Here is a 26,157-nt window from a genome sequence, read left to right as displayed (position 1 = left end):
CACAGTTTTAGATCTTACCACAGCATGAAAATTTAACACTTTATGAAGAAATATTAAATATAAAGACTCAATGACTGATGTTATTTTGGCTAGTTTCACATCAAATATTATGTAATCAATTTCAATCAAATTACTAAACAGTAACAATGATAAAAACATGTTTGGATCTTAATTAAAAAATGCAACAGTATCATCTAGCTTGAGGAAAAATAAAATGGAATTGTTCAAGTTTCTTTTGTAGCATGTAATCTCTTCATTGTAAGATTTACATTGGATTGGTCATTGTTTGGGGGCTTGGAGAAAGCAACTAAAAACAAAGGGAACATTTTTGATGGTGAAATGCAACAAATGGCATTTCCCAGGGACTGGTACTGGAGGCATAAGTTCTCATTATAAATATTAATGATGGTCGAAGAAGCTGAGTGTTGTGATCCCAAGTTTACAAATGACATAAAATTAGGAGGTACGGTTGTGAGAAGGTTAGAGAAACTAAAACAGATGAAATGAATGGGCAAAAACATCGCATGGAATTCTAGTCGAGGCCATCCACTTCAGAGTGTTTCTTTAAAGGAAACCACTAGGAGAAGTAAAGGATTTGAATGTTCATGTAGACAAGCAAGTTAAAAGTTAGCACAAGTGTGCAAAAAATAATTTTTAACAAACTGAAATGGGACGGCTGTCTTTATCTTAAAGGAACTGGAAAATAAAGGAGAGTAAGTGATGCTTCAATTGTGCAGAACCTTAATATGGCCTTGTCTGGAATACTTTGTTTAAATTTTGGGTACCACAGTTCAGAAAGATACATTGGTTTTTAAGAGGGGGTGCAGCACACATTCAGCAGAACTATGTTGGTATAATAGGTTTAGATTTTATGTCAAAGTTGCATAAATTTAGTTTACATCACCCTGAAGTTTAGAAATTGAGCTGTTAAAAATAGCACAAGTTTCAAAAGCATGGATATAGGGAATCTCATCCCTCTGAAGGAAAACTGAGAACAAGGAAACATAATTTTGAAATCAGAGTTCAGCCAAGAGTGAAAGTGAGAGACATTTTCTCTAAAGAGTAGTAAAAAATTTGGAATACACGATCCCAAAAGGCTGTGGGTGCTGGGCCTATTGAAATTTCAAAACGGTGATTCATATTTAGTGGGATACACATCAAAAAGTGCATCAATGCAGTTAAAGTACAAATCAACAATTAACTGACTGAGCAGCTGAATGGCCTACTCCTGTTCCTATGTAAAAAGAATATGAAACATTGTTATTCATGCTACTGTGCAAGTCATCAATTACATTGGACTGTACCTTCTCTTTCTTTCTTTTTTAACCGTTTTCTCCTCCTGTCTATGGATGCTACTTCAGATTTCAAAGACATGTAATATTTTCTGATCTCCTGTAATTTGTCTTGTAAGAAGGCTATTCGTTCAGCACCTGTCAGGTTGTTAAGGTCAGCTGTTGAAAAGAGAAGTGATTAAATCTACAAATTGATTTTCAAAATTCAGTTTCCAATTATGTTACTATAAATAGGCCAAGATGTGAAATGAATATTATACCAATACAATACATCACCAATACAAAATTTCAATTTAATTTCCAGGAAAGCAATTTAATACCCAACTTTTTAATATCTTTATCCACCATACTCTATTATCAAAACCTTTCATGTTTTTAAAGATTTTGATTATGTCTTGCCTCACTCTGTTGTCCATCTCATGCTGATTCCCTCCAGCATCAACTTGGCAACATAAATAAAATGATAAACATGACATGATTGGGGTAATTTAGAGTCAGAGAGTAATTTACAAGACAGAGGGAGGCCATTCAGCCCATTGAGTTCATGTTTGCTCTCTGTGGATCTAGCCTGTTAGCCTTATTCCATCTGTAGCTCTGCAAGTTCATTCCTTCAAGTACCTATCCAGTTTTCTCTCGAAACAGATCATTGTCTCTGCTTCCACTGCCTTTGTAACGTTCTTAACTAACCCAAATCTCTCCAAGGGCCTATTGATCTTTTCTCCCCAGTCGTTGTTTCTAAAGCCTTATCCACAACCGACATCAAACCAACTGGCCCAAAGTTACCCTTTCTTGACATTTACATTTGTAAACCTCCAGCCCTCTGGCATCTCCACTGTGATAAAGACTGGAAGATTATGGTAAGCTCTTCCACCATCTGCCCCTTCTTCCTTTAGCAACCTGGGATGCAAGCCTTCAGGACGAAGTGATTTACCCACTTTATGCATGGTCAGCATTTCCATCATATCTTACATTTCTATTTCCACCTTACCCATACCTTTACCATCTCTGATTCCACTGATACTTTGTCAAATTCCTCATCATTAATAAACACTGATAGAAAGTATACATTAAAAATTCTCGCCTTCCCTTGCCCACTTAAGCACATATCACTTTACTTATCCCAAATAAAATGCACGTTACCTTCATAAGAACATAAGAAATAGGAGCAGGAGTAGGCCATCTAGCCCTTCGCGCCTGCCCCGCCATTCAATAAGATCATAGTTGATCTGAAGTGAATCAGTTCCACTTTCCTGCTCTCTCCCCATAACCCTTAATTCCCTTGTCTATCAAAAACTTATCTACCCATGACTTAAATATACTTAGCGAGGTAGCCTCCACCACTTCAACGGGCAGTAACGAAATGTTTTCTTACTGAGCTGGAAACTCCATTTATAAGTCCTGGGTGATGTACCATCACTTCCCTCTTTGTCTTTATGCTTATCCCCATCTTTAGCATTTGGAGAAGTCCTTGAAGGAGACCTGCCAAGTTTTTGAGACTTATTTGTGTTTTTCACTGGAGTGCATTTATTGGAGTTGTCGGTGACTGCAAGGTCCTCACTGTCACTGCTATTACCTATGCAAAAAAAAAATCAGAATTAAAAATATGCATGTACTTAAAAAAAAAATGTAAAAACTCATTTTCAAGTTCCAGCTTCAAAGCCTACCAGTTCCATTCTTTTCATTCTTACTGGACACATTTGATCGTTTGTGACTACGCTTTTGTTTCTTTGCTGGTGTCCCATTGCTATTGTCGCTTATTCTTTTCTGACCTACATGAAATTGAAAAAAATGAATGTAAAAGTAAACAATGCTGCTGGAGAACAACTAAGCTGCTGAGTAACTGAAGTCACAGATATTAAAGAACTCAATATTTCCTGGATTTCATATAAATATTAGCATATTCATGCCTGTAACTACAAATCTTATTTGACAAGACACTGGTATAAATTAAAGTCAATGCTGAAGTGTTTTTTTTAAAAGAGTGCTTAAAGATGGAAAATTCTACTGTGGATACAGCCAGAGTCAAAAATCAATATATACCTGGAATACACAAGAAATTGCCCCTTAGTGTCCAGGGATGTGTAAGTTAGAGGGATCAGTAGGGATATGGGGTTAGGGCCTGGGTGGGACTGTGTTTGGTGCAGACTCAATGGGCCGAAGGGCCTCTTTCTGCACTGTAGGGTTCTGTGATTCTGTGAAGTGTTTCACCCAAATCTTGCAATATTACCTGAAATTTACTTGGATCGATCCAAATACATCTGATAAAAGTTAAACCACAGGTGGGCCATATGAAAATAAGTAATTTTTCTTCTGCTTCTTGGTTTTGTTGAACAAATCAGTCCCATTAGACTATTCCCCTGAATGGCTTCCAATGTGCTGTTGTTATTCATGAAAATACCCAAGGATTTGGGTACTTGGCTGCCATGTTTCCAGAGAATTAGTTTTGTATACGGCGTGCACACAGTTGTTTCTGATTGATGTTATCCAGTGATCCCAGGTTACACAAGATTATCCATGAGCAGGCGCATATCTTTTAGATGTGGTTTTGCTGTTATGTCGAATAGTGAACTAGGCTATACACTGCAATGGCTCACACCAAGAATATGTCCTTTTGAGGTACTGGAGACTGAGTTTTACTCCAGCATAAATTAAACATTTCCAAAACAGGACGCAGATAGAAACTGTAATTCTTAAAGGTGTGCAAAATAATAACAAATACGCAAGTGGACTAGTAAGGATATTTTCAACAGGATGGTACCTAGGGAAACATTACCAAGAACAGGAACAGTGAGCTTTCTACTTGGCTTGGCAACAGATCATGCATGCAGCTATTTCCTTGAAAATATAGTATGCAGAATATTGATAGGAGGAGATTTACATTCATACAAACTTTGTAAATAGTGTTAAGAATCCTTTGCCAGAGACGTCTAAATCGGTTGCGTGCTTGACTAACAGGTCAGAAAATGGTGTCTGGCAAAGAGCAGTGAGGAGAAGTGAAAATGCAAAATCAAAAGTGCCCCTGACGAAATCTGAAACATACTATCCAAATTATTCAACATTTCAGAATTAATTCCCTGTTAACAAAGGCTGCTTATCTATATAAGTACCTACCCTTTTCCTTGATCTCAGCCTCCTGTACTATAATGCTGCTGCTCGAGCTTGTACTGGCATCAAACCCATTGGCAGACTCGCTCTCACACAATCCTTCCTGCGATTCTCCAGCAACACTGTCCACTTCTATAGTGATGTCACTTTCACTTTTTACGCTACGAACTTCATCCTGATGAAGCAGTGCTGGGGAAGAAATTGGCAAAACCTGCTGCACCGACGCAGATACAACAGCTATTACCGACTCAGGAGAATTGGATCCTGAGTTTCCAGCATTCATATCTTCACTATTACTTTTCTCTTTTTCATCAAAGTCATCCAAATCTACCTCATGGCAAACTAAAGCTTCAGGTCCAATTGGAGGCATAATATCTTCTTCAGTTTTCAATGAAATATCTTCTTCAATTTCTAAACAGGGAGCTTCCAGTTCCTGCTTCACACACCTGTCTGTCACAATCTCTAAAGGAGAGGCTTCACCATTTTCGAGTTCTAACCTTTCAACAGTTTCAGGTTCTTCGCAATTGCCTGTAAAGCACTCCATTTTCTCAATACCTTCATCTTTTACAGTTTGCATTTTTTCTTCATTTTCTGTACGAAGCCTTTTATCAGGTGTTAACTGTTCTGGAGATTTTCTTTTCCCTGGCTTCTTCTCATCATTTGTAAGCTCAGTTGTCAAGCCAGGATCTGTAACTGGAATTGCTTCTTCAGGCACATTGGGAGCAGGTAGCAGCTTCACCTCTGAGCTTTCTAATGTTTCCATATTTTCTCTGCTTTCAGTAATTATGTGATTAGCAAGGACAGTCTTGTTATGTTCCGAATATAATTCCCGTGTCCTACTCCTCCTTCCTTTGCCCTTTGGCGACTTGTCTACAATCTCTTTCCGTACATCTTCAGCCTGAGTTACCATTTTCTCATTATCAGTTTGTTCTATACTTTCTACTTCTTGCTTTACAGATGTGACTTTCAAATTCTCCTCACATGGTAATTCCCTTGTTTCTTGCGTACAAATATCTTTCAGTTTTTTCCCCTCAGATTTCTCTTCTTCATCTAATGTCTTTGCTGAAACAACATCCTCTTTGACGGATTTGTCAGCTGAAATTTCTACTTCACTTTCATCTGAGGAGTTGCTAGACCCTATAACAAAACATGATTTCAAATTAACTATTGAGAGTAAGTAAAAAATAAAAATGCAACATTATAATATGTAGTTCGACTAATATCTTATTCTGGAATGGACAGAAAATATTAAAGATGTAGTGCTAGACAATTGGCAGAGAGCTAGCACATACCTATATTTGAGAAGGAAGATAGAACAAGTCTAGGGTATTATAGACCAGTCAGCTTAACTTTGGTGGTCAGAAAAATATTGGCATTTCTACTAAAAGTGAGAACAGAAGGAAACTTAGAAATTAAAAACATAATAGCATGGATTTCAAAAGGCTTGAACAATGTAATTGAATTTTTGTGGTGGTAACAGAGAGAGTAGACAATGGTAATGCAGTGGTTTTAATTTATTTTGAGGTCTTTTATAAGATATCCCATAATAGACGATTGTAAAAGAAGAGGATGAGAAGACTGGGGACAACTGGCAGCACAGATTGCTAGCTGGTTTAAAGACAAAGTCAGAGTAAAAACTAGCTATTCAGAGCAACAGAAGGTGGATAATGTTATTCCACAAGGATTAGTGCTGGGAAAACTGCAGTTCATAATTTACATTAACAATTTAGACTTTGAGAGCAAAAATACAACTTGACAGCAAATTGGAGGATGGTGGTCAATATTGAGGAGGACTACAACAAGTTTACCGGAAGGATTGATAAATATGCAAAATGGGCAATTAGCTTGCCCAGTTAAGTTCAACACTTAAACATGAGGTAGTGCATTTTGATAACAATAATAGGAAGATCACTTCTTACTTGCAAGGTGCAGGTTGAGGAACAAAGAGAACTTGGGAGTACAAATACAATAATCACTAAAAATTGCACCACTGCTTAACAAAGCCATTAAAAAAAGCAAACCAAACTAAATTTCAAAGTAGGGAAATCATGCTAAAACTGTATTGAATCTTACTAAAATCACACTTTTACAATGTGCAGTTCTGGTCACCTTATCATAAAAATGATTTATAGATACTTTACAAAATGCAGAGAATACCGAAAAGGATGAGACTGGAAATCTGGGAATATCCATATCAGGAAAAACTGAACAAGCTGTGTTTCTTTCCTCTTGGAAAAGAAAGGCTGAGAGTTGACCTGAGGTTTCTTTAAAAATAAGGATCACCCATTTCAAACAGAGGACGCAAAATATTCTCTGAGGATCATGAATCTTTGGAACTAGACAGTCCTTGGAATATTTTTCAGGCAGAAGTTGATAGATTCTTTGTAAGCAAAGAGGTGAAATGTTATCAGGGTAGGTGGGGAATGCAGATTTGAGGTAGGCTGAGAGGCAATCTGATAGAAGTCTACAAGATTGAGGGGCATGGACAGAGTGGATAGTCAGAAGCTTTTTCCCAGGGTGGAAGTGTCAATTATGAAGGTTAAAGGTGCGAGGGGCAGGGTTTAAAAGGAGATGTACGAGGCAGGTTTTTTTTTACATAGAGGGTGGTGGGTGCCTGGAACTCGCTGCCCCGGGAGGTAGTGGAAGCAGGTAAGATAATGAGTTTTAAGGGGCATCTGGACAAATACATGAATAGACTGGGAATAAAGGGATATGGTCCCCAGAAGGGTAGGGGGTTTTAGTTCAGTCGGGCATGGTTGGTGGAAGCTTGGAGGGCTGAAGGGCCTGTTCCTGTGCTGTAATTTTCTTTGTTATTAACAGATCAGTCAAAAGCTTACAAAATGGAAGAACAGACATGATGGGCCGAATGGCCTACTCCATCCCCTTGTTTATATGTTCCTTCATATAATATGTCTTTAAAATTATGAAAGGTTTAGACAAAATGGATTCAGAGAGAATGTTCCCACTTGAGGGGAAGAGCATAGAGTCCGTAGGTATAAAACACAATCCAATAGAAAATTCAGAAAAAAAACTTTATCCAAGTAACAAGAAAGGAAGACTTGCATTTATACTGTGCCTTTCATGACTGCTGGACAGCTCAAAACAGTTCAGTCATTGAGGTACTTTTGAAGTTTAATCACTGTTGTAATGTAGGAAATGAAGCAGCCAATTAGTACATGGCTAATTCCCACAAACAATTATAATAATCAGATAATTTAATTTTTGAAATTTGATTGAGGGTGGGCATTGGATCGAGCACTGGGAATAATTCCCTGCTCTTCCCTGAAGTAGTGCCGAGGGATCTTTTACATCCACTTGAGCAGGCAGTTGAGGCCTTGGTTTCATGTCTCATTCGAAACAAAGCACCTTAGACAGTGCAACATTCCCTCAACACTGCACTGTAGTGTCAGCCTTGATACATGTGCTCAAGCCCTGGAGTGGGACTTGAACCCACAATCTTGTGATGCAGAGACAAGAGTGGAACTCACAGCCACAGGGAATGGTTGATGCGAATGCTATAGATACTTTTAAGAGGTTCAGATAAGGATATGAAGGAGATGGGAACAGACAGCTAAATTGTTAAGATTCAGGTGAAGTAAAATGGGAGTAGGCTTAAGTGGAGATTAATTACTAGCAGGAACAGGTTGAATCAAATGATGGGTTTCTGTCACTTATCCTCTGTAACCCTTTGTAAAGAAATGTGTGTTTTGATTTAAACACAGCAGAAAAAAGTACTGTGCAATATGATTGTATTAACTGAATTTATTTTGCTCTTAATATTGCCAGCAAAATAAAGACAGTTCTGAAAAGTCATATTCAACTCAACACTTCAACTGTCTTTCTCTCTCTACAAATGCTGCCAAGTATTTCCAGCACTTTGATTTCAGAATTTCAGCATCTGCACTATCTTGCCTTTATTAAAAAGGAAGATTATACTTCAGCATGGAAAAAAGAAAATCTGTTTGTAGCAAATTTGTCAAATTTTCTGACTAATCTGCTAGAACAGGCCTTCTTCTTTAACCATTGGTAGTAAATATGCTACCATTAACGATGGGAGAACTTCTTTACTGGTCATTGAGACAAATTCTTAATTCTGGGTTAAAATACAAATAATAGTGTTTGCTGTGAAACAACAAGTATTTACAGACCAACAACCTGGAGCAATCAAGAGTCAGCCTCAAAAACTAGATGTTATATTGTTAGTGATGAACAGTACATTTTCATTAAAATATCACACTGGAGCAAGTAGGGCCTCATCTAAAACAAACATACTTTCATTCACTTTGAAACAAACAGATATTATTTTACCGAGTCTTCAAACAGTAGATTTAGATTACTGGAGTAAATAATGGTCAAATACCTCAGCCAGTCACAATTAAGCCCAAACAGGTAAATACACAAAATGTATCCTATAGTCAACAGTTGAAACATGCTAATCCTATCAGCTTGTGAATACCACAAACCTTAAATGTTGCACCAACCATTTATGTCACACCACTGGCTCCAAAATTCAGATGTTACAGCAATACAATGTAACTAACATATACAACTACTTCCAGAGGCAAAGTCAGTTTTGCTAAGTGGTTTAATTCCCTTCTTTGATGAAAAAAAACCTGTGATACAAGACATTGTAACCACTGAGGCACCATGTCAGCTGTCAGTCCCTCCACATAGATCAGTAATGTGATTTCTATACCACTAACACTGGTATAGTCATCTGAAAAAGTCATAGGTCAGAAGCATAAAATAACAACGACTGCTTCTGAGTGTGTATGTATTAGCTAATCTCAGAAATCCAAGATGAGGAAACACTATCTTAAAATCAGAACTAGGTCACTCAGGAGATTAGTTTGGAATTATCACTTAATGCAAAGTGTGTTAAATGCATGGAACTCCCTTGCACAAAATGCAGTAGACACTAGCTCAATTAATAATTTGAAATCTAGGATTAATAGATTTTTTAAGAGTACAGAGCTAAGGTAGCTAGATAGAGAAGACAGAGAAGATATGTGTCAGCTATGACCTCGTTGAGTTGACATATCAGGAGCAAGAGGTTAAATGGTGTACTGCAACGTAGACCCAGTTGTTATAGAATCATTGCTGGTGTTTCAAATCCATGCTGAAATGAGGCAAATTTGGAAACCAATTACCAGCACCATACAATAAAAAATACATATAGGACACACACTGGTGCTTTAATTTACAGGTACATAAAGCAATAACTATTAGGTCAGGTTAATAACCAATTATCTGTACCATTTGATGCTTTGTCTGAATCATACATTCCAGAGCTACGCCTGGTGCGCCTTCGAGGAGGACCTGGAGAAAGCAAACATCAGGAGTTATAAACACTCAGCAAAAATCATATATTTAATTAAACTGCACACAAACCCAAAAGCCCCAGCATATTTGCCAGTTGGAAAGCAAGACGAAAATGAGAAATCGATTCAATGGAACTTCAAAGTTATGCATTTTTAGTTGAGAGCAGCTTGCCAGACAGTCCAACATTTAGACCAGTTTTACATTTGGAGCTTTACCCACTTGCACATTATAGATTTTGAAAGAATAAGTTTGAATCAAAATAAAAACCATATTACAGCAGTTTTAAGGATACCTATCAATACAGTGTAGCATTTATCATAAGCATTAGAAACCTCAAGTCTCTTCAAGGAGAAAGAAAAAGTAAAATGCAGCATTTAAGTTCATACCTTCTACTCCATTGAGAAGAGGTGAAGAATCAGACACATTATTCCTCATACTTCTGGTTCCACTTTTGCTCTCATTACTTGGAGTTTTGGATGAACTACGTTGTGAATTGGCAGTTGGAGGCGATTTCAGACTAGGTCGCCCACGTTTTGATTTATTTTGCTTGTCGTCATCTTTCTTTTCATGATCTTGTTTATTCTGCACATAACAAATAATGAAATTAGCATCTACAGAACAACAGCTTTAAATTTATTTAAATGGTGCCTTTCAAATATTAAAACATCTAAGAGGTGCATCTCAGGAACGTTAGGAAACAAAACTGACGCCAAGTCACAGAGATATTAGGGCTGGATAGGTGATCAAAATCATGATTGAAAAGGCAGGTTTTAAGAAGAGAAAGAGGAAGAGGGGAAGGAGCAAAAGGCATGGCTTCTAACGATGGATCAATATCAGTCAGACAGAGATACATGCACACAAAGGGTTGGGGGTGAGCCCTTGAATGGAATTGTAAGCAAGGATAATGATTGTAAATTCAAGCGCTGAATGGACTAAGTACCAATGTTGATCAGTGAACACAAATTAATGCTATCCAAGATGACAGGTGGAATTTTATGGGCCCATCACAGTGAAATTTGCAGTATGCTGTTGTGACAATTCTGTACCTTTAAGAAATGTATTTATATAATGTTTCTTGTGCAGAGTGCGTAGAAGTTAGGGTGCTTGTTTTATTCTGAGCTAATGCATTTTTGAAAATGTTTGGTTTTTCTCTGGGTTTCAGAGTTGGGTTTAATTAGATTGATAGAAGCAGAGCCATGTGAATGGGCAGAGCTAAGCATAAAGAGACAAATAGGCAGTTTCTGCTTGGGTCTGCAAGTAGCAAGAAGTCTTTCTCTTTCTCTCCATGCAGGCTGCTGTTTGAGTATCAGAAGACAGTTATTTCTCTCTCTCTAGGGGTGTTCAAAGACTGGCGGCGCACATACCAGCATGCAAACCTGTGTTGTTTGCTAACTGATTTTGAAGTGGGGTTTATGTCAATGACAAATATTGCTTAAATTGAAACTCGGAACTTAACTAGCAGTTAAAAATTGTATCCCTTCATGTTTAAGTAATAAGTAAAAGTTAAGCTAATTCATTCATTATATTTAAATTGTACCATTAAATAAAGTTTGTTTTGATAAAAGCTTCCTTGTGTGTCAATAAAATCACACCTGGAGTGAAACACCTTATCCTCACACTAAAATAGAAAAGATTGGGGTCTAGTCTAGCTTCATAATTTACTTTGGGTTTTCTGATCTGGTCCCTATAACTGTCCAAACTGACTTCAGCAGGGCTGGAAAATCTCACCTGATCGTTTGTTTAAAATTTAAAATTTTACAGTTTACCTTATGAATCTAAAAGTGATCAAATATCTTGGTTTGAAAACATATACAAACAACAAGATTTCAGAAGTGCGGCAACAATAATCTCTCCCTCAACGTCAACAAAACGAAGGGGAATGTCATCGACTTCAGGGAGTGTAAAGGAGAATATGCCCGCCTGCATCAACAGGGGCAAAATAGAATGAGTCAAGAACTTCAAGTTTTTAGGTGTCCAGATCACCAACCTGTCCTGGTCCTCCCATGCCAACACCATATTTAAGAAAGCCCACCAATGCCTCTACTTTCACAGAAGACTAAGGAAATTTAGCATGTCAGCTAAGATTCTCACCAACTTTTACAAATACACCATAGAAAGCATTCTGTCCAGTTGTATCACATGTTGGTATGGCTCCTGCTCTGCCCAAGACCGCACGGAATTACAAAAGATCGTGAATGTAGCCCAATCCATCACGCAAACCAGCCACCCATCCACTGACTCTATCTAGACTTTCCACTGCCTTGGCAAAATAGCCAGCATAATTAAGAACCCTACACACCCCAGATATTCTCTCTTCCATCTGCTTCCATCAGGAAAAAGACAAACTCCAAGGTCACGTACCAACTGACTCAAGAACATCATTTTCCCTGCTGCTGTCACGCTTTCGAAAAGACCTACCTTGCATTAAGTTGATCTTTCTCTACACTCTAGCTATGACTGTAATACTATATTCTGCACTCTCTTGTTTCCTTCTCTACGAATGGTACTTTCGTCTGTATAGCGCACAAGAAACAATACTTTTCACTATGTTAATACATGTGACAATAATAAATCAAATCAAGTGAAAGTCTGTTTACAAAGTGTTACACGATATTACAGCCCAGTTCTCTCAACAAGTCTATACTAGTGTTTACGGTCCACATGAATCTCCTCCCACCTAACTTTTTCTGATCTATTAATTTATCCTTCTATTCCTTTATTCCTCGTGTTTATACAACTTCACTTTAAATGCATATAGCCTGTTCCTTCAAATACTTTTTGTGGCAGTGATTTCCATATTCTAACCACTCCTAAAGAAATATAGTACTTCAGGATTTAAAAAAAATACAGACAACAAAGCTGCAGTTATAGACAGTGTTTTACATGATTACTTTTGGGGGAGGGGTCATGATTATTAATGGGAATTTTTCCTCATGATCAAATGGCAACTGCTGTTGATAGTCTTTGAATAGAATCAGAGGATCTTTTACATTCACTTAAGCAAGCAGAATGGCCTCACTTCAATATCTCATTTGAAAGATAACACCTGAAAAAAGGAAGCATTCTCTCCATACTTTACTGGTGTCAGCCTAGATTACTGTGATCACCCCCCAACAAGGTCCATGGGAAGTAAACTGATTGATCTCTCCGTGGGGTTTGTTGAGTATGGGTTCCCCTGGTAACAGGCAGTGGCCTGCCCAGTGGAACGTTACCTGAGTTTCTTATAAGGTAGGCCTAGGCCTGGGCCTGCTGAACTGTAGCCCCAAGTAGAGGCTGCCGTGTATACATCATGGTAGTGGTTTTATTTTGCATTTTGAAATAAACTACATTCCTTTCCAGTCAGGCTTCCTGAGTCATTATAATTACATCGTGACAGGGACTGGGAGCTGAATGTCCAGGGGTATCAAGTGTTTAGGAAGGATAGGCGGGAGGAAAAAGGCGGGGGGGGGGGAGCGTAGCTCTACTGATTAAGGATAACATCAGGGTGGTAGCAAGGGATGATATAGGAACCAAAGAGAAGAACGTGGAATCGTTGTGGGAGGAGATTAGGAACAGCAAAGGGAGGAAGACGCTGGTGGGTGTCGTCTATAGGCCCCCGAATAATGATCTGGAGGTGGGGCGGGCTGTTAACGCGCAAGTAAGTGTGGCGTGCAGGAATGGAATGGCCATAATTATGGGAGATTTCAATCTACATATTGATTGGTCGACCCATGTTGGACGCGGTAGGCTCGAGGAGTTGTTCTTGGAATGCTGCCGGGATAGTTTCCTTGAACAGTGTGTGTTGGAGCTGACGAGGGAGCGAGCTATCTTGGATCTGGTGCTATGTAATGAGGCGGGTAGAATTAGGGACCTTGCGGTGAAGGATCCTCTTGGGGACAGTGATCATTGTATGGAGGAGTTTCTGGTGCAGATGGAGGAGGAGAAAGTGGGTTCCCGGACACGCGTCCTTTGTTTGAATAGAGGGGAGTCCGGTAAGACGAGAGAAGAGTTGGCGAATGTTGACTCGGGGAGCGCATTGGAAGGTAGGTCTGCTGAGGAGCAGTGGAGGATCTTTAAGGAGATCTTTCTTGGTGCTCAGCAGAAATTTATTCCGATGGTTAAAAAGGACCGTAGGAGGAGAGGTAATAAGCCATGGATAACGAAGGAGGTGAAGAAGAGTGTTAAATTAAAAGCGGAGGCGTTTAGAGTAGCTAAGAGTAGTGGGCGAGAAGAGGATTGGGAGAGGTTTAAATGTCAACAAAGATTGACAAAGAAGTTGATAAAGAAGGGTAGGAGAAACTATAAAGCTGGGCTAGCGCTTAATATAAAAAAGGATAGCAAGAGTTTTTATAAATATATAAAAAGGAAGAGGCTGGCTAGGGTGAACATTGGACCCTTAGAGGATGAGAAGGGGGACTTAGTGGTAGGGGATGGGGAAATGGCTGAGGTCTTGAATAAATTTTTTGTTTCGGTCTTCACGGAGGAAGACGTGAATAATTTGCTGGGTGTTAGCGATGGAAAGGTGGTAGGACTGGAGGGTCTCGATGACATTATTGTTACTAGAGAGGCGGTGCTCGACAGACTGGAGGGACTGATTGTGGACAAGTCCCCAGGATCGGATGGAATGCATCCGAGGGTTCTGAAAGAAATGGCGGAGGTGATAGTGGATGCCTTGGTGGTTATTTTCCAGATGTTGCTGGATTCCGGGGAAGTGCCGGAAGATTGGAAAACGGCTAATGTTACGCCGTTGTTTAAGAAGGGTGCCAGGCAAAAGGCAGGGAATTATAGGCCGGTTAGTTTAACGTCTGTTGTAGGTAAAATGTTAGAATCCGTCATCGAGGAGGAAATAGCGAGGCATCTTGAGGGGAATTGCTTGATAGAGCAGACGCAGCACGGTTTCGTTAAGGGGAAGTCGTGTCTGACAAATTTATTGGAGTTCTATGAGGATGTGTCTAGGGCGGTGGATAGAAGAGAGCTGGTAGATGTGGTCTTTCTTGATTTTCAGAAGGCGTTTGACAAGGTGCCTCACAAGAGGTTATTGCAGAAGGTAAGGGGGCATGGAGTTGGGGGTAGGGTGTTAGCGTGGATAGAGGATTGGTTGTCAAATAGGAGGCAGAGAGTGGGGGTTAATGGGTGCTATTCGGATTGGCAGTTGGTGACGAGTGGAGTGCCCCAGGGGGTGGGTGCTGGGGCCTCAGCTATTTACCATTTATATAGATGATCTAGAGGAGGGAACCGAGTGTATGGTGTCGAAATTTGCTGATGACACCAAGATTGGTGGAACGGCAAATTGCGCAGAGGGTGTGGAGAGTCTGCAGAAGGATCTAGATAGGCTGGGCGAATGGGCCAGGAAATGGCAAATGGAATTTAATGTTGGCAAGTGTGAGGTGGTCCACTTTGGTAGGAATAATGGTAGGAAGGACTATTACTTACGTGGCGAAAAACTGCAGCAGATGACGGTGCAGAGGGACCTTGGGGTCCTTGTGCATGAGTCACAAAAACCCAGCCTGCAGGTGGTCAGGAAGGCTAATGGGATGCTGGCCTTCATAGCGAGGGGGACTGAATGTAAAAGTAGGAGGTCTTGCTGCAGCTGTATAGGGCATTGGTGAGGCCGCAGCAGGAGTACTGTGTGCAGTATTGGTCGCCGTACTTACGCAAGGATATTTTGGCCTTGGAGGGAGTGCAGAGGAGGTTTACTAGGCTGATGCCGGAGTTGAGGGGGTTGAGCTATGAGGAGAGGCTGAATAAACTAGGCTTGTACTCGTTAGAGTTTAGAAGAATGAGGGGAGATCTCATTGAGACGTATAAGATGTTGAATGGGATGGATAGGATAGAGGTGGAGAGGCTCTTCCCGCTCAGAAAGGACAGCAGGACTAGAGCGCACAGCCTCAAGATAAAGGGGGGGCGGTTTAGAACGGAGTTGAGGAGGAACTTCTTCACTCAAAGGGTGGTGAATCTCTGGAATTCTCTGCCCATTGAGGTGGTGGAGGCTGCCTTGCTAAATATTTTTAAGACGCGGGTTGATGGGTTTTTGATAAGCGAGGGGATTAAGGGTTATGGGGAAAGGGCGGGAATGTGGAACTGAGCCACGACAGATCAGCCATGATCTTATTGAATGGCGGGGCAGGCTCGAAGGGCTAGACGGCCTACTCCTGCTCCTATTTCTTATGTTCTTATAATCAAAGATAGTGTGGCATGCATGCTCAAATTGATCAAAGGGTCATTTTTGTTCCATACTTTCTGTTAATACTCTTATTGCTCTTGTCTCTAGTGCCCACCTGCCTGCAAAATTCCTAACTTCAAGAGTTTCTTTCAGATTGAGCATAGAAGGCTAACATTAACTAGGAGCTTCCTTGAAAGCGAGTCCAATACCATCAAATTTACATTCTTATTATGCGGAAAAGAATGCTTAGCAGCTGTGTAAGACAGGGATTTCCACAACTTCTGGCATTAGCAGGTTGGAATTAAAACAAAATTCTGAAAGAACATGCCCCTTTTAAGATGCAAACAAAACCCGCCACGCATTTTCAGTATTTTCTATTTTTATTTCCTTACTTCCCCACAATACACTTGATTTCTATTGAAAAATAAATAATAGAAAGGAGCACGGGAAAACAGACATCAGGAGATTGGAACAGTACAAAATGACCAACACAGGTAAAGGATATGTTGCTATCTCTGGTTGCTCTGCATAAAATGAACCCACCAACTTAGGTTCCTTAATACAATTCCTGTATTATACAAGCTAACCCTTAAGTGTCCAAAGGTGTGAGAGTTAGGGGTAATCAGCCATGGTAAATGGACAGGGTTACGGGGAATGGGGGGGTGCAAATGGCCTCTTTCTGCACTGTAGGGATTGTATGGAAATATATAATTACCCATCAACATGGAAATATTTTAAATTATTTTAAATTGTTAGAATTGATCAGATTGAAAGTCTATTTTGATAGAATTTGGTAAATAGTGTAGAAATATGACATAATGTGGATTAAAGGCAGGTATAAGGAGTTAAGGTATCATTCAGCTACGATCAAATTAAATGGCGAACTCCTATCCCCACGTTGCCTGTGAGGGAGGAGAAAGGCCCAAATACTGGAATTTACAGCAGATAAAGTGGTAATCTTGCAAACATTCTGTTTAGCAACTCCTGCACCACAAGGACCCATCAATAGTCACTGTACATCTGGCTAAAATGGTCCTATGATTTTTTCCCCCCCCCCCACGCTATGATGTCACGCAAAAACTATCAAGAAGTGATTAATAAAAACAGGGTACATCTTTTTATACCTTTAATTTTCTTCTATGCTTCCCTTTTGGTGCACCTCTTTCTGAAGGCCAGAGAATTCTATCACCTTTTACCCATTCGTCATACCTGAAGAAGACATTTGATACTTTCAGAAGCTCACAATATTTAGTGCAACACAAACAGAACATGTCAAAATCTGCTCCAACTATTTGAATGGAATTCATTTTTACATTTAACAAAGAAGTGCAAAGGGAACAGAAGACAATATGATATATCTCTATCATGATCAAAGGCAAAAAAGAATAGTAAATTCTGGGAAAAATAAGTCCAGATAAAACTAAGCCTGTACAATTAGAACCAAGTACTCAACTGTAATTTTAAGTCAAATCAGAAATAGAATAAGAGACTTATTGAATTTGGAGTTTGGCATCACAAGCCAAAATAAACAGAAGTAAAAGAAGACACCAGATCCAGCTATATAAATCAGCACTTTTATATAGTTTCTCTGCTCCACCTCTTTATACACTGAATAAGGCTTTTCTTCTCCTCTTATCGTCCAGTCAGATGGCATGAAAAATGTTAATAAATGGATAATTTTAATTTCAATTTTCCTTCTGTAAAATGACTAAAATACTGAAGGTTCACTATTTATATTAGTATATAACAACACTGAAAGGGCTTCAATTCTTGTTAAAGTCAGTCAAAGAATGGATTACATTTTCTATACACAAAGCAGAACACAAATTCATGAGAGGTTGCATTGGAGCAAATAGACCAATTCAGTAATTTATATACCAGATTAAGAGGTGCAGAACAGAGGGAAATACTGAACATATTGTAATACAACCTGTAAAATGAGTGAAAAGATCAGTGTGGAAGGTCAGCACTAACATCCAAGCTTATAAAATCATAGATTGGTTACAGCATAAAAGGAGGCCATTTAGCCTGCCACGTTTATGTCAGTTCTCTGCAGCAGCAATTCGCCTCTGCACATTCTTACTTTTCAGATAATAACTCAATGCCTCAGTTGAACCTGTCCTCACCACACACTCAGGCAGTGAACTCCAGATTCAAACCACTCAGTCACTGTCATTTATTGCAGAGGAGGCTGCCATTCAGCCCATCAAAACCATGTTGGCTCTTCATGGAGCAAGAGCATTTCCACCATTCTCTCCATAGTCCTGCAAGTTTATTCCTTTAACTACCCAGATGGGCAAGTCCAGCAGATCCATGGGAAGACCACCACCTCAAAAGCCACACACCATCCTAATCTAGGACTAAATTGCTAGTTCTTCACTGTTGCTAGATCAAATCCTGGAACTTCCTTCCTGACAGCATCCATTCAGATGGATTATGTAGTTCAAGAAGGTGGTTCACCACCACCTTCTCAAGGGCAATTAGGAATGAGCAACAAATGCTGGCCTTGCCAGTGACACCAATATCCCAGGTAAAAAAAAAGCACTTTGCTGAATGGTCACCCAGAATCAACACATGGCAAGATACCAAAAGGAGAAAAAAAAATGCCAAAAGTAACCAATTAAAACCCAAAAGGGCTAATTGTTTTGGGACTGCACTTTTAGGTCCACTGTACCTACTTTCTGCTAGGATGGCATAAGGTTTCGTGAAAAATGCATGGTCAAAGAGTCACAATGGTCTGGAATTTCTTGAAAACTTACATCAAAACATGCAGATTTTCATTGTAAAAGTCAGAAGAAATGTATAAATGTCATACTACAACATTATGCACATTATAAATAAGCTGTAAATCTCAAACTTTCGGTGTAGCAGGACCCAGGTATTTTATGGCAATTTTATTTTTATTTCTTCTCACTGAGGCAAAAACGTACGTTCTATTTTGTGGCCCCAATGCAATAAAAATTGAAAAGTTTTTACAGTTGCAGTTTTTTTACCATTTGGTGTCTGATGTGCATAACGCCAATTTGAGGGTCTTTGGAATTTAATCTTTATGTTTAAGGTGAAACTTAAAGGGCCACCAAATAATTTAGGTGCCTTCCTTGGTCCTTGACTTCTTACACTTAGTTTACATGGATTTTCACACGCTTGCAAGTAATATGACTGAGGAAATTACGTAACTTACTAACACGAAGACTGGCGAAAATTTCAGCATCATTTGCTGGCCATACACCATTTCAGGCCAGCATCTGAAATAGACCCTAAGTTAATACAGCAGTGCCCCAAACTTCTCTTTTAAAACAGTCTTGAGGTGGAATTAAGTGTGTACTATCAATGAAGGAACAATAATGCATTTTAGGAACTGCAATTCTGATGGCCTTGTAAAAATTACAATCAAGCTTATTCAGAAATCAAGTCCAAACTACAGTAGCCAACAGAAATAAACGGAATGATTAAAATAATTGCAACAATTTGTAAAGTCAACGTTCTTACCGTGTATTCCAACCATAGTAATGTACTAAATAGATAACCTCGCCATCATCAACTTCAGAATTTCTGATATTGGCTTCATAGATTTTCTGATTTTTTCCACGCCCATATTTTACTTTAACTTTGGTTCCAGAAGGGAATCGTTCAAATTCATCATCATCCTCCTCCTCCTCTTCCTCCTCCTCCTCTTCTTCCTCCTCTTTATTTTCATTCCCTTCTCTGAGAAAAACAAAGAAATAAATGAATGATGAAAATGAAGAGGTATAGCACAGGCTCTAAATTGTCAGAAATAAATTTTATTTGTGGATTTCCTCAGTGGCATCATTAAGGCACCATCTAACTTGAAACTAGGCCACATAGATCACAAGGTGCGCAGGCTTCATTTCGTTCATGGTGTGTGCTTATGCAACAAGCTTCGGCCCCTGCCTGGCTTGCCCGCAGTATATTTTCCCTAAAAAAAATGCAACCGTAAAAACAGATTTACACATCATTTATCTCCCCTGTTTATCGAAGCAGTGTATAAACTGGCTGCAACATTTGCCTGCCGAAGAAAAATTCATAGGCTAAGAAATGCTTCAGGATACCCAAAGGATGCAAAATGTAGCAAAAGTAAGAACTAAGTTCTTTGTTTTCTAATCAGTTGAACTTTGTCTTTAGGAGAAACAAACCTACACATTCTCATTTACTCCGAGCAAGGGTATCCAATCAGATACAATGAAATTCAAGCATAATTACTTCATGGCTTTGCAAACACACAAAACAGTTCATCAATTCTCTGTAGCATCATCGCATTCCAAGCATTTTTCAAAAAAATGTGCATCTCGCTACATAGAGGCTCTTTTGTAGATCATACGTACTTTTATGTGCAAAATCAATACTTGTGTGTGTATATATAGTATATAAATATATTAAGCAACAGCATATTAAACAATGTACATACCTTTTTTGTCTATCCTCATGATCCTCTTCAGTGTCTTCATCATCATCCTCCTCTTCCTCAGAATCTTTCTCAGACTCTTCCTTCTTATTCTTCTCAACTCTACTTTTGGGTGTGGACACGTTTTTCTGCTGTCCTGTGTCAGTCTCTTTCCCCTGTTTCTTGGAGTCCTCCTTCACTTCTTTATTTTCTTTACTAATTTCCTCGTTCAGCTTTTCTTTTTTTAATTCTTTGACTTCTTTTTTGACAGGTGTGACATTTCTTCTCCGACCCTAAAGCAGGTAGTTTAGTTAAACTCAAGCTTATAATTAAATCTTCAATATATTAAACAAAAATATTCAATTTTCTATTCCTTCTGGATTTCAACGCAAGTCTGTATGATAAAGGCTCCTTAATCAAAGCAGATTAAGCAGTCCTATTATTCACCTCAGTTAGGTATTGTTAAAATATGCACCCTGATGAGCAATTAATGTTTCATTGTTACTTTTCCTTAACAACATGCAAAAACTATTAACGGTGAACTAGTAGGTGTTAAGATTTGAAAATAATTAAAAACCTTTGCAAAGTATATTATCAAAGAACTGGGTTATCAAATCACCAATACTGCTTGGGAATAAATATAACAGAAGTTAACAGCATTTCACAGAACAAACCTGTAAAACGTCATATATATTGTGGTGCTGTTAGATATAATGTCTAATATTAAACAAAAATATATTAAACATAGGCATTTGCTATCTCCGGGAAGTGATTCAAAGATCAAAATGCACAGTTATCTGAAATATTGAATTTCTGCAGATGTAGAATATCAAACTAATTGTTTTCCATTCCAGCAATAAGCCCAAACAGACATTAAACATAGATACACAGTTTTAATAACCAAGAATCTGTTTTATAACTAATTATATATAGTACACATCCCAATACAGCCTGCCAATTTAAAGTGAATTACATTTGTTCACCCAAGGATTAAATTAACAGAATTTCTAAGAATTTGTACTAAAAGCATCTAGCCCAATAGAAAACCTTAATCTTTCTAATAAAATAACTGAAGATGAATTTTTACAGTACCATTTGCTCTTCTGCAAATTGCAATTTGCAGTATTGCAGACAATTAGTGCAAACTAGTCAGGGGCAAAAGTCATTATCAATTAAGGAAAGGGGATTTTTTTGTACATCTTTTGGAAAATTCTATTAATATTTAGACATACAACACTGCTTTGACTTGTAATGTCCTCCTTCAGAACTATATTTTCACTTAATTTTAAAAACTCAATAACATGACAAATATTAAATTGACACAGAAAAACAGAGAATCATTAAATCCCTTCAATCCTGCACTGACAACAATCGCAGAATGGCCCTACCCCCATAACCCACTAATCCTGCTAAGGCACATTTTAGCCTGGACATTCCACCTAATATGCGTATCTTTGAGTTGTGGGAAGAAACCAGAGCATCGGGAGAAAACTCACTCAGACCAAGGAGGAGAACGTGCAAACTCCCCACAGAGTCACCTGAGGCCGGAACTGAAACTGTGTCCCTGTTGCTGTGAGGCAGCAGTGCTAACCATTGTGCCATCATGCCATCTTAGATAAGCAACAGTTTTTTTTAAACTGCAGTTAGCACATTCTGTGGATTCTGATGTTTTAATACTTCTTTACATCTACTTATGCCAGAGCCCCTCCAATAACCAAGTAGTAAAAGGCATAGTGTATCAACAACATCCACAAGCACATATCCCAGTAAAATTTGCTGAATAGGGATCAATAGATTGAATAGATGACATCCTCTCTGCTGTTGGGACAAGACTAGATGATTTCAGATTAAATTCCCAATGTGTCTGGAGTTGTGCAAAGAGAGAACTGGCCTCAGAATCAAGCTTAGGGGAAGGAATATTAGCAAATCAAGAGCTTGGAATGTCAACTGCTATCCTGACCCTTACTGGATTATGTAGTTAGGAATGAGAAAATAAATTTCAACTGTGATAATACATCGCAAACGAAACAACATGTGAAGAATTGCCATCTCAACAAGAACTTAAGAGAAATTGGTAGCTGTGGTACTGCATCCAAGTAAGAGTAAGCACTATTAGGAAAGATTCTGATGGGGTGCTTGGCAGGATAGATGCTGAGGGGGAAACATCCTCTCAAGGTAGAAACTAGAGTTAGGGCACAGTTTCAAAATGCAGTCTCCCATTTACGTCAAAGGCAAGGAGGAATTTCATCTTTAAAAGGGTCATTAATCTTTGGAATTCTCTACCCCATAGAGAGATGGAGATTTGGTCATCGGAGAAATTCAAGGCCGAGTTAGACAGGCTATTGGTGTACCAGGGAATCGAAGCTTATGGGAGGCAGATAGAAAGGGGGAGTGAAGGCTACAAGTAAATCAGCCATGATCTTATTGAATGACAAAGCTGCCTCGAGGGGCCTGCTCCTATTTGTTATGTTCTTTACAAAACAAGTATAGAAAATTGGAACATCTACTCAGTGCCACGCATCATCTATTTTCAATGTCTTTCAGGTCTCCAGCATACCGTTCTTGATTCGGCCACTAGGTGGTGTTGATGTCTCCTGCCTGGTGGAAGTTTCTGATCCTCAGAAATGATTAAAAAATCCTCAATTTGCTGGGCAGCTTTAAAGGGATAAACATGCCCTGACGTTCTTCCTCCCTGACCTCATCACCCTAATTTTCTTCAGCACTGGGGAATCTCCGTTCTATGCAAAACAAATCTAAATAGGTTCTAAATTATGGTTTTATTAGAAGTTATGTCAGGTACTACAGACTTCATCTAAGCAAACTTCAAAGCAGTTACTACAAGATGGTTTGTGCAACCCAAAGACTTTAGATAATTTACCCTGAATTTAATTCCTTTCGTGCATGCTGATCAAATTAAATTGATGATCAAGATGGCAGCTGAAAACTGGATCACAACTTTACAACAATACCATAACGTTTATACACAAAATGTTGATGATGTGTGGCAACACAGTAGTGATTTACACTTGAAACTCTGCATTAGGATGGTGATGACTCTCAAACAACCAATGTCATTGCTGCTCAGAACGTTGTACAGAAAATTCAACGTTTAACCTTTACAATGTCCTGTCAGCAATTAGTTTCAAGCTGGAGAATTACTTACTCTCGGAGATCTCACATCTTTTTCCTCTTTGTCATTTTCAGTGTCATCACTTTTCTCATCATCTAAATTTGTAGGTGCTTTCTTTGGATCACATGTCCCATTCTCTTCGTCCTTCTTCACTGGTCTTCCTATAGATTCCATGTGGTGAATGGTCCTGAAGCGAAGGTCAGCTGCACGACAGTATTCCTCAAAACCATACAAGTACCTAAGATACAGAAAAAGAAAGGAAATGCATAGATCTGGAAATAAAGCCACTGAGTATAACTAGATTTGAATATAAAACTTGCAGGCAGGAAATCAAGAATAATGCTCAAAATATTTCAATCATAAAGAAACCCAACCAGGGTATCTCAACTAGATATGCAACACTTTGTTCGGTTATGAACCCTTTTACAGATAGACAAGTAAACTAAATTACACATTTCTTGCTATGATTTTGATGTATTAACTTCAGTCAGGAAAAATGATCATATATAGGAAGCTCGCATATTTTGTAGCCAAGCAATTTCAGAAAATGAACATTCATACAAATATTCCCAGATTTGGAGTTTTAAACGTATCCACGAGCATTTGTAAAAAGAACACAAGCAAATCTGAGTGATAATGATTTTTTTTAAAAACTCTTATTTAAAAGGCTGCAGTAAATTATGACAAAGTTCACATCAGTGGGGCGGCACTTTCAGGGAAAGAGACAATGGCCAGAATTCTCCAGTGTCATACGCCCCACCTCCGCTGCCAGCGAGAACGAAGAATTTGGCACTCGGCCAAATCTCCAGCCACGAGGTTGGAAAATTCCAGCCAATGTCATTAATAGGAATATTGGAATGGTTTTAGGGAAACAGGACTATAATTCTGGGGTAGGCTCAGATCTGACACAATATAATACAATAATCTGGTCAAAATAGATCAACTGCTTTTCTGATTGAAGAATTCAGGATAGTTAACACTATCACCACTAGTTTTATTATGCTGATGCTAATGTCTTAGGCAGAGAGTCATCTTTCATTATATTGGTGTATTTGAAATTTTAATAAATAATCATTGATGGAATTTTTCTTAAATTTCATCAGCAACTGATTTTTCCAACCAGACATTCCCCAATCAGCTTGTAAATTTGGGTAACAATGTACTTAATATTCCACTATTTAAACGAATGGTAGAACTGAGAAACAACAACTCAACTGGTGAAAAAAAAAGGAGAATTTGTAGGGCCATACAGTTGGAGAAAACTACAAAGATAGAGGTACAATGCTGTGGGGAAATTTTAACATTTAAGTTGTTCTAATCTCTTCAATCAAGTTTCTGCTCCTCTCACGTATCAAACACTTTAACCAAAGTCATAATCAACATTTTCAGTAATTGATTATGGTGCAGTATGATTCCTTATCCTCCTCACTTTCAACTTTCAATACAACTGTCACAAGATCCTCCTTCAATGTCACTTCCCCATTGATCATTCTGAAACTGTCCTTGCTTGATTCAAAATTTTAAGTAGTCAATTGTAGCTGATACCTTCAATAGCTACACCTTCTCACAAGTTCCAAGATTCTTAGGCTATTTCTTCTTTCCTCATTTAGAGATCACCAACTGACAACATTATCCAAAGCTATGTTGTCAGCTTTTACAGGTCTGCCAATACTACCATGTCCCCCTTCTCTCAACTCCACTTCCTCTGCACTGTCAGATAGTTTTCCTGACATCCAGGGTAGATTTTCCGACCGTGCTTGCCTCAAAACCAGAAAATCCAACCCGAGATCAATGGACCTTCCCACGGTCCGACCCCCATGGCAGGTGGAACAGGTTAATTTTCTCCCGTGTCTAACCGCTGCCTGAACCCAGTTGTCACTAGAACCCTCATTCGTACCCTAGTCACATTCCCACTAAATTATTTCAATGCTTTTCTCATTGACCTCTCATGCTCCATAAACATCAGCTCATCCAAAAATGCCTTTATCCTATCCCAGAATCAAGTTTGCCCGTCACATTAGGTCTCATTGGTCAACATCTCAAATTAAAATATTTTGTGTTTAAATTCTTCCCTGATTATACCCTTCCCTTTGTCTTCTAACCTCTTCTAGCCCCACTCTCTATTCCCCTGACTGAGCTCTTGTGCACCAGGAGGGGGCAAATCATCCCAACACTGGTACTATGCCTTCCATTGTTTCTCTAAAATTCACCTCTTTCGGCAAGATTTTGGTCATCTTTCTGGTCTCTTCTTTGTTTGAGATTGGTTTTCTGTATGGCTCCAAGTTATCCAGGATTATTTTTCTACGTTTAAAGGTACTGAAGAAATGTGAGTTGGTTTTGATACACTGCAGCATTGAAAACCAAGTGACGATGTCTTGGTGCAGAGAAACGAAAAACCACAGTATCCTGAATTCAAAGTTTATGAAGTGTGAAAACAAAAATACCAGCAACAGAAAGAATGGAGGGTCCAGCCCCAAGATGATAAAAGTGTGGATTAGGGTTTCACTAGCAGAACAGAAAGTGTTGGGTGAAGAGCTGTAATGTCCTGGAGGTGGAAAATAAATAGTATGACTGATCAAATACAAGAAAAAAAGCTGAGCTCAGGAATTAGCACTTGAGTCCAGGTCTCAGACCAATATTTCCAGAAAGTTCTCCCTTTATAAGCCCAACTGCTTTTAAATAATCATAAATTCTCAAATGCTGTGCTAGGAAAACAACTGACAAGAGGCAAGCTGAGGCTACAAACTTCAAACCTTTGCCCCTG

The 26,157-nt window shown here is 38.9% G+C and overlaps 1 protein-coding gene across 5 annotated transcripts in view; it reads right to left on the bottom strand.

The window, feature by feature from the left end:
* Positions 1-26,157, bottom strand: part of arid4a (AT-rich interactive domain 4A) — a 103,102-nt gene that overhangs the window by 2,311 nt on the left and 74,634 nt on the right. For all 5 annotated transcript variants that reach the window (XM_080202779.1, XM_080202782.1, XM_080202783.1 and 2 more), the window contains exons 15-24: positions 23,427-23,631; positions 20,288-20,556; positions 19,351-19,566; positions 16,986-17,070; positions 10,106-10,301; positions 9,654-9,716; positions 4,404-5,534; positions 2,957-3,061; positions 2,665-2,865; positions 1,305-1,451 (exon numbers count right to left, since the gene is read on the bottom strand). In XM_080202779.1, the coding sequence (XP_080058905.1) occupies positions 1,305-1,451; positions 2,665-2,865; positions 2,957-3,061; positions 4,404-5,534; positions 9,654-9,716; positions 10,106-10,301; positions 16,986-17,070; positions 19,351-19,566; positions 20,288-20,556; positions 23,427-23,631 (2,618 nt within the window). The remainder of the gene's footprint in view (positions 1-1,304; positions 1,452-2,664; positions 2,866-2,956; positions 3,062-4,403; positions 5,535-9,653; positions 9,717-10,105; positions 10,302-16,985; positions 17,071-19,350; positions 19,567-20,287; positions 20,557-23,426; positions 23,632-26,157) is intronic.

Source organism: Carcharhinus amblyrhynchos, chromosome 14 (genome assembly GCF_965287045.1).
Source record: "Carcharhinus amblyrhynchos chromosome 14, sCarAmb.v2.hapA, whole genome shotgun sequence".
NCBI classification, from domain to species: domain Eukaryota; kingdom Metazoa; phylum Chordata; class Chondrichthyes; order Carcharhiniformes; family Carcharhinidae; genus Carcharhinus; species Carcharhinus amblyrhynchos.
The sequence above is the reverse complement of the archived record's forward strand: the minus strand, read 5'-3'. Positions and strand labels throughout refer to the sequence as shown.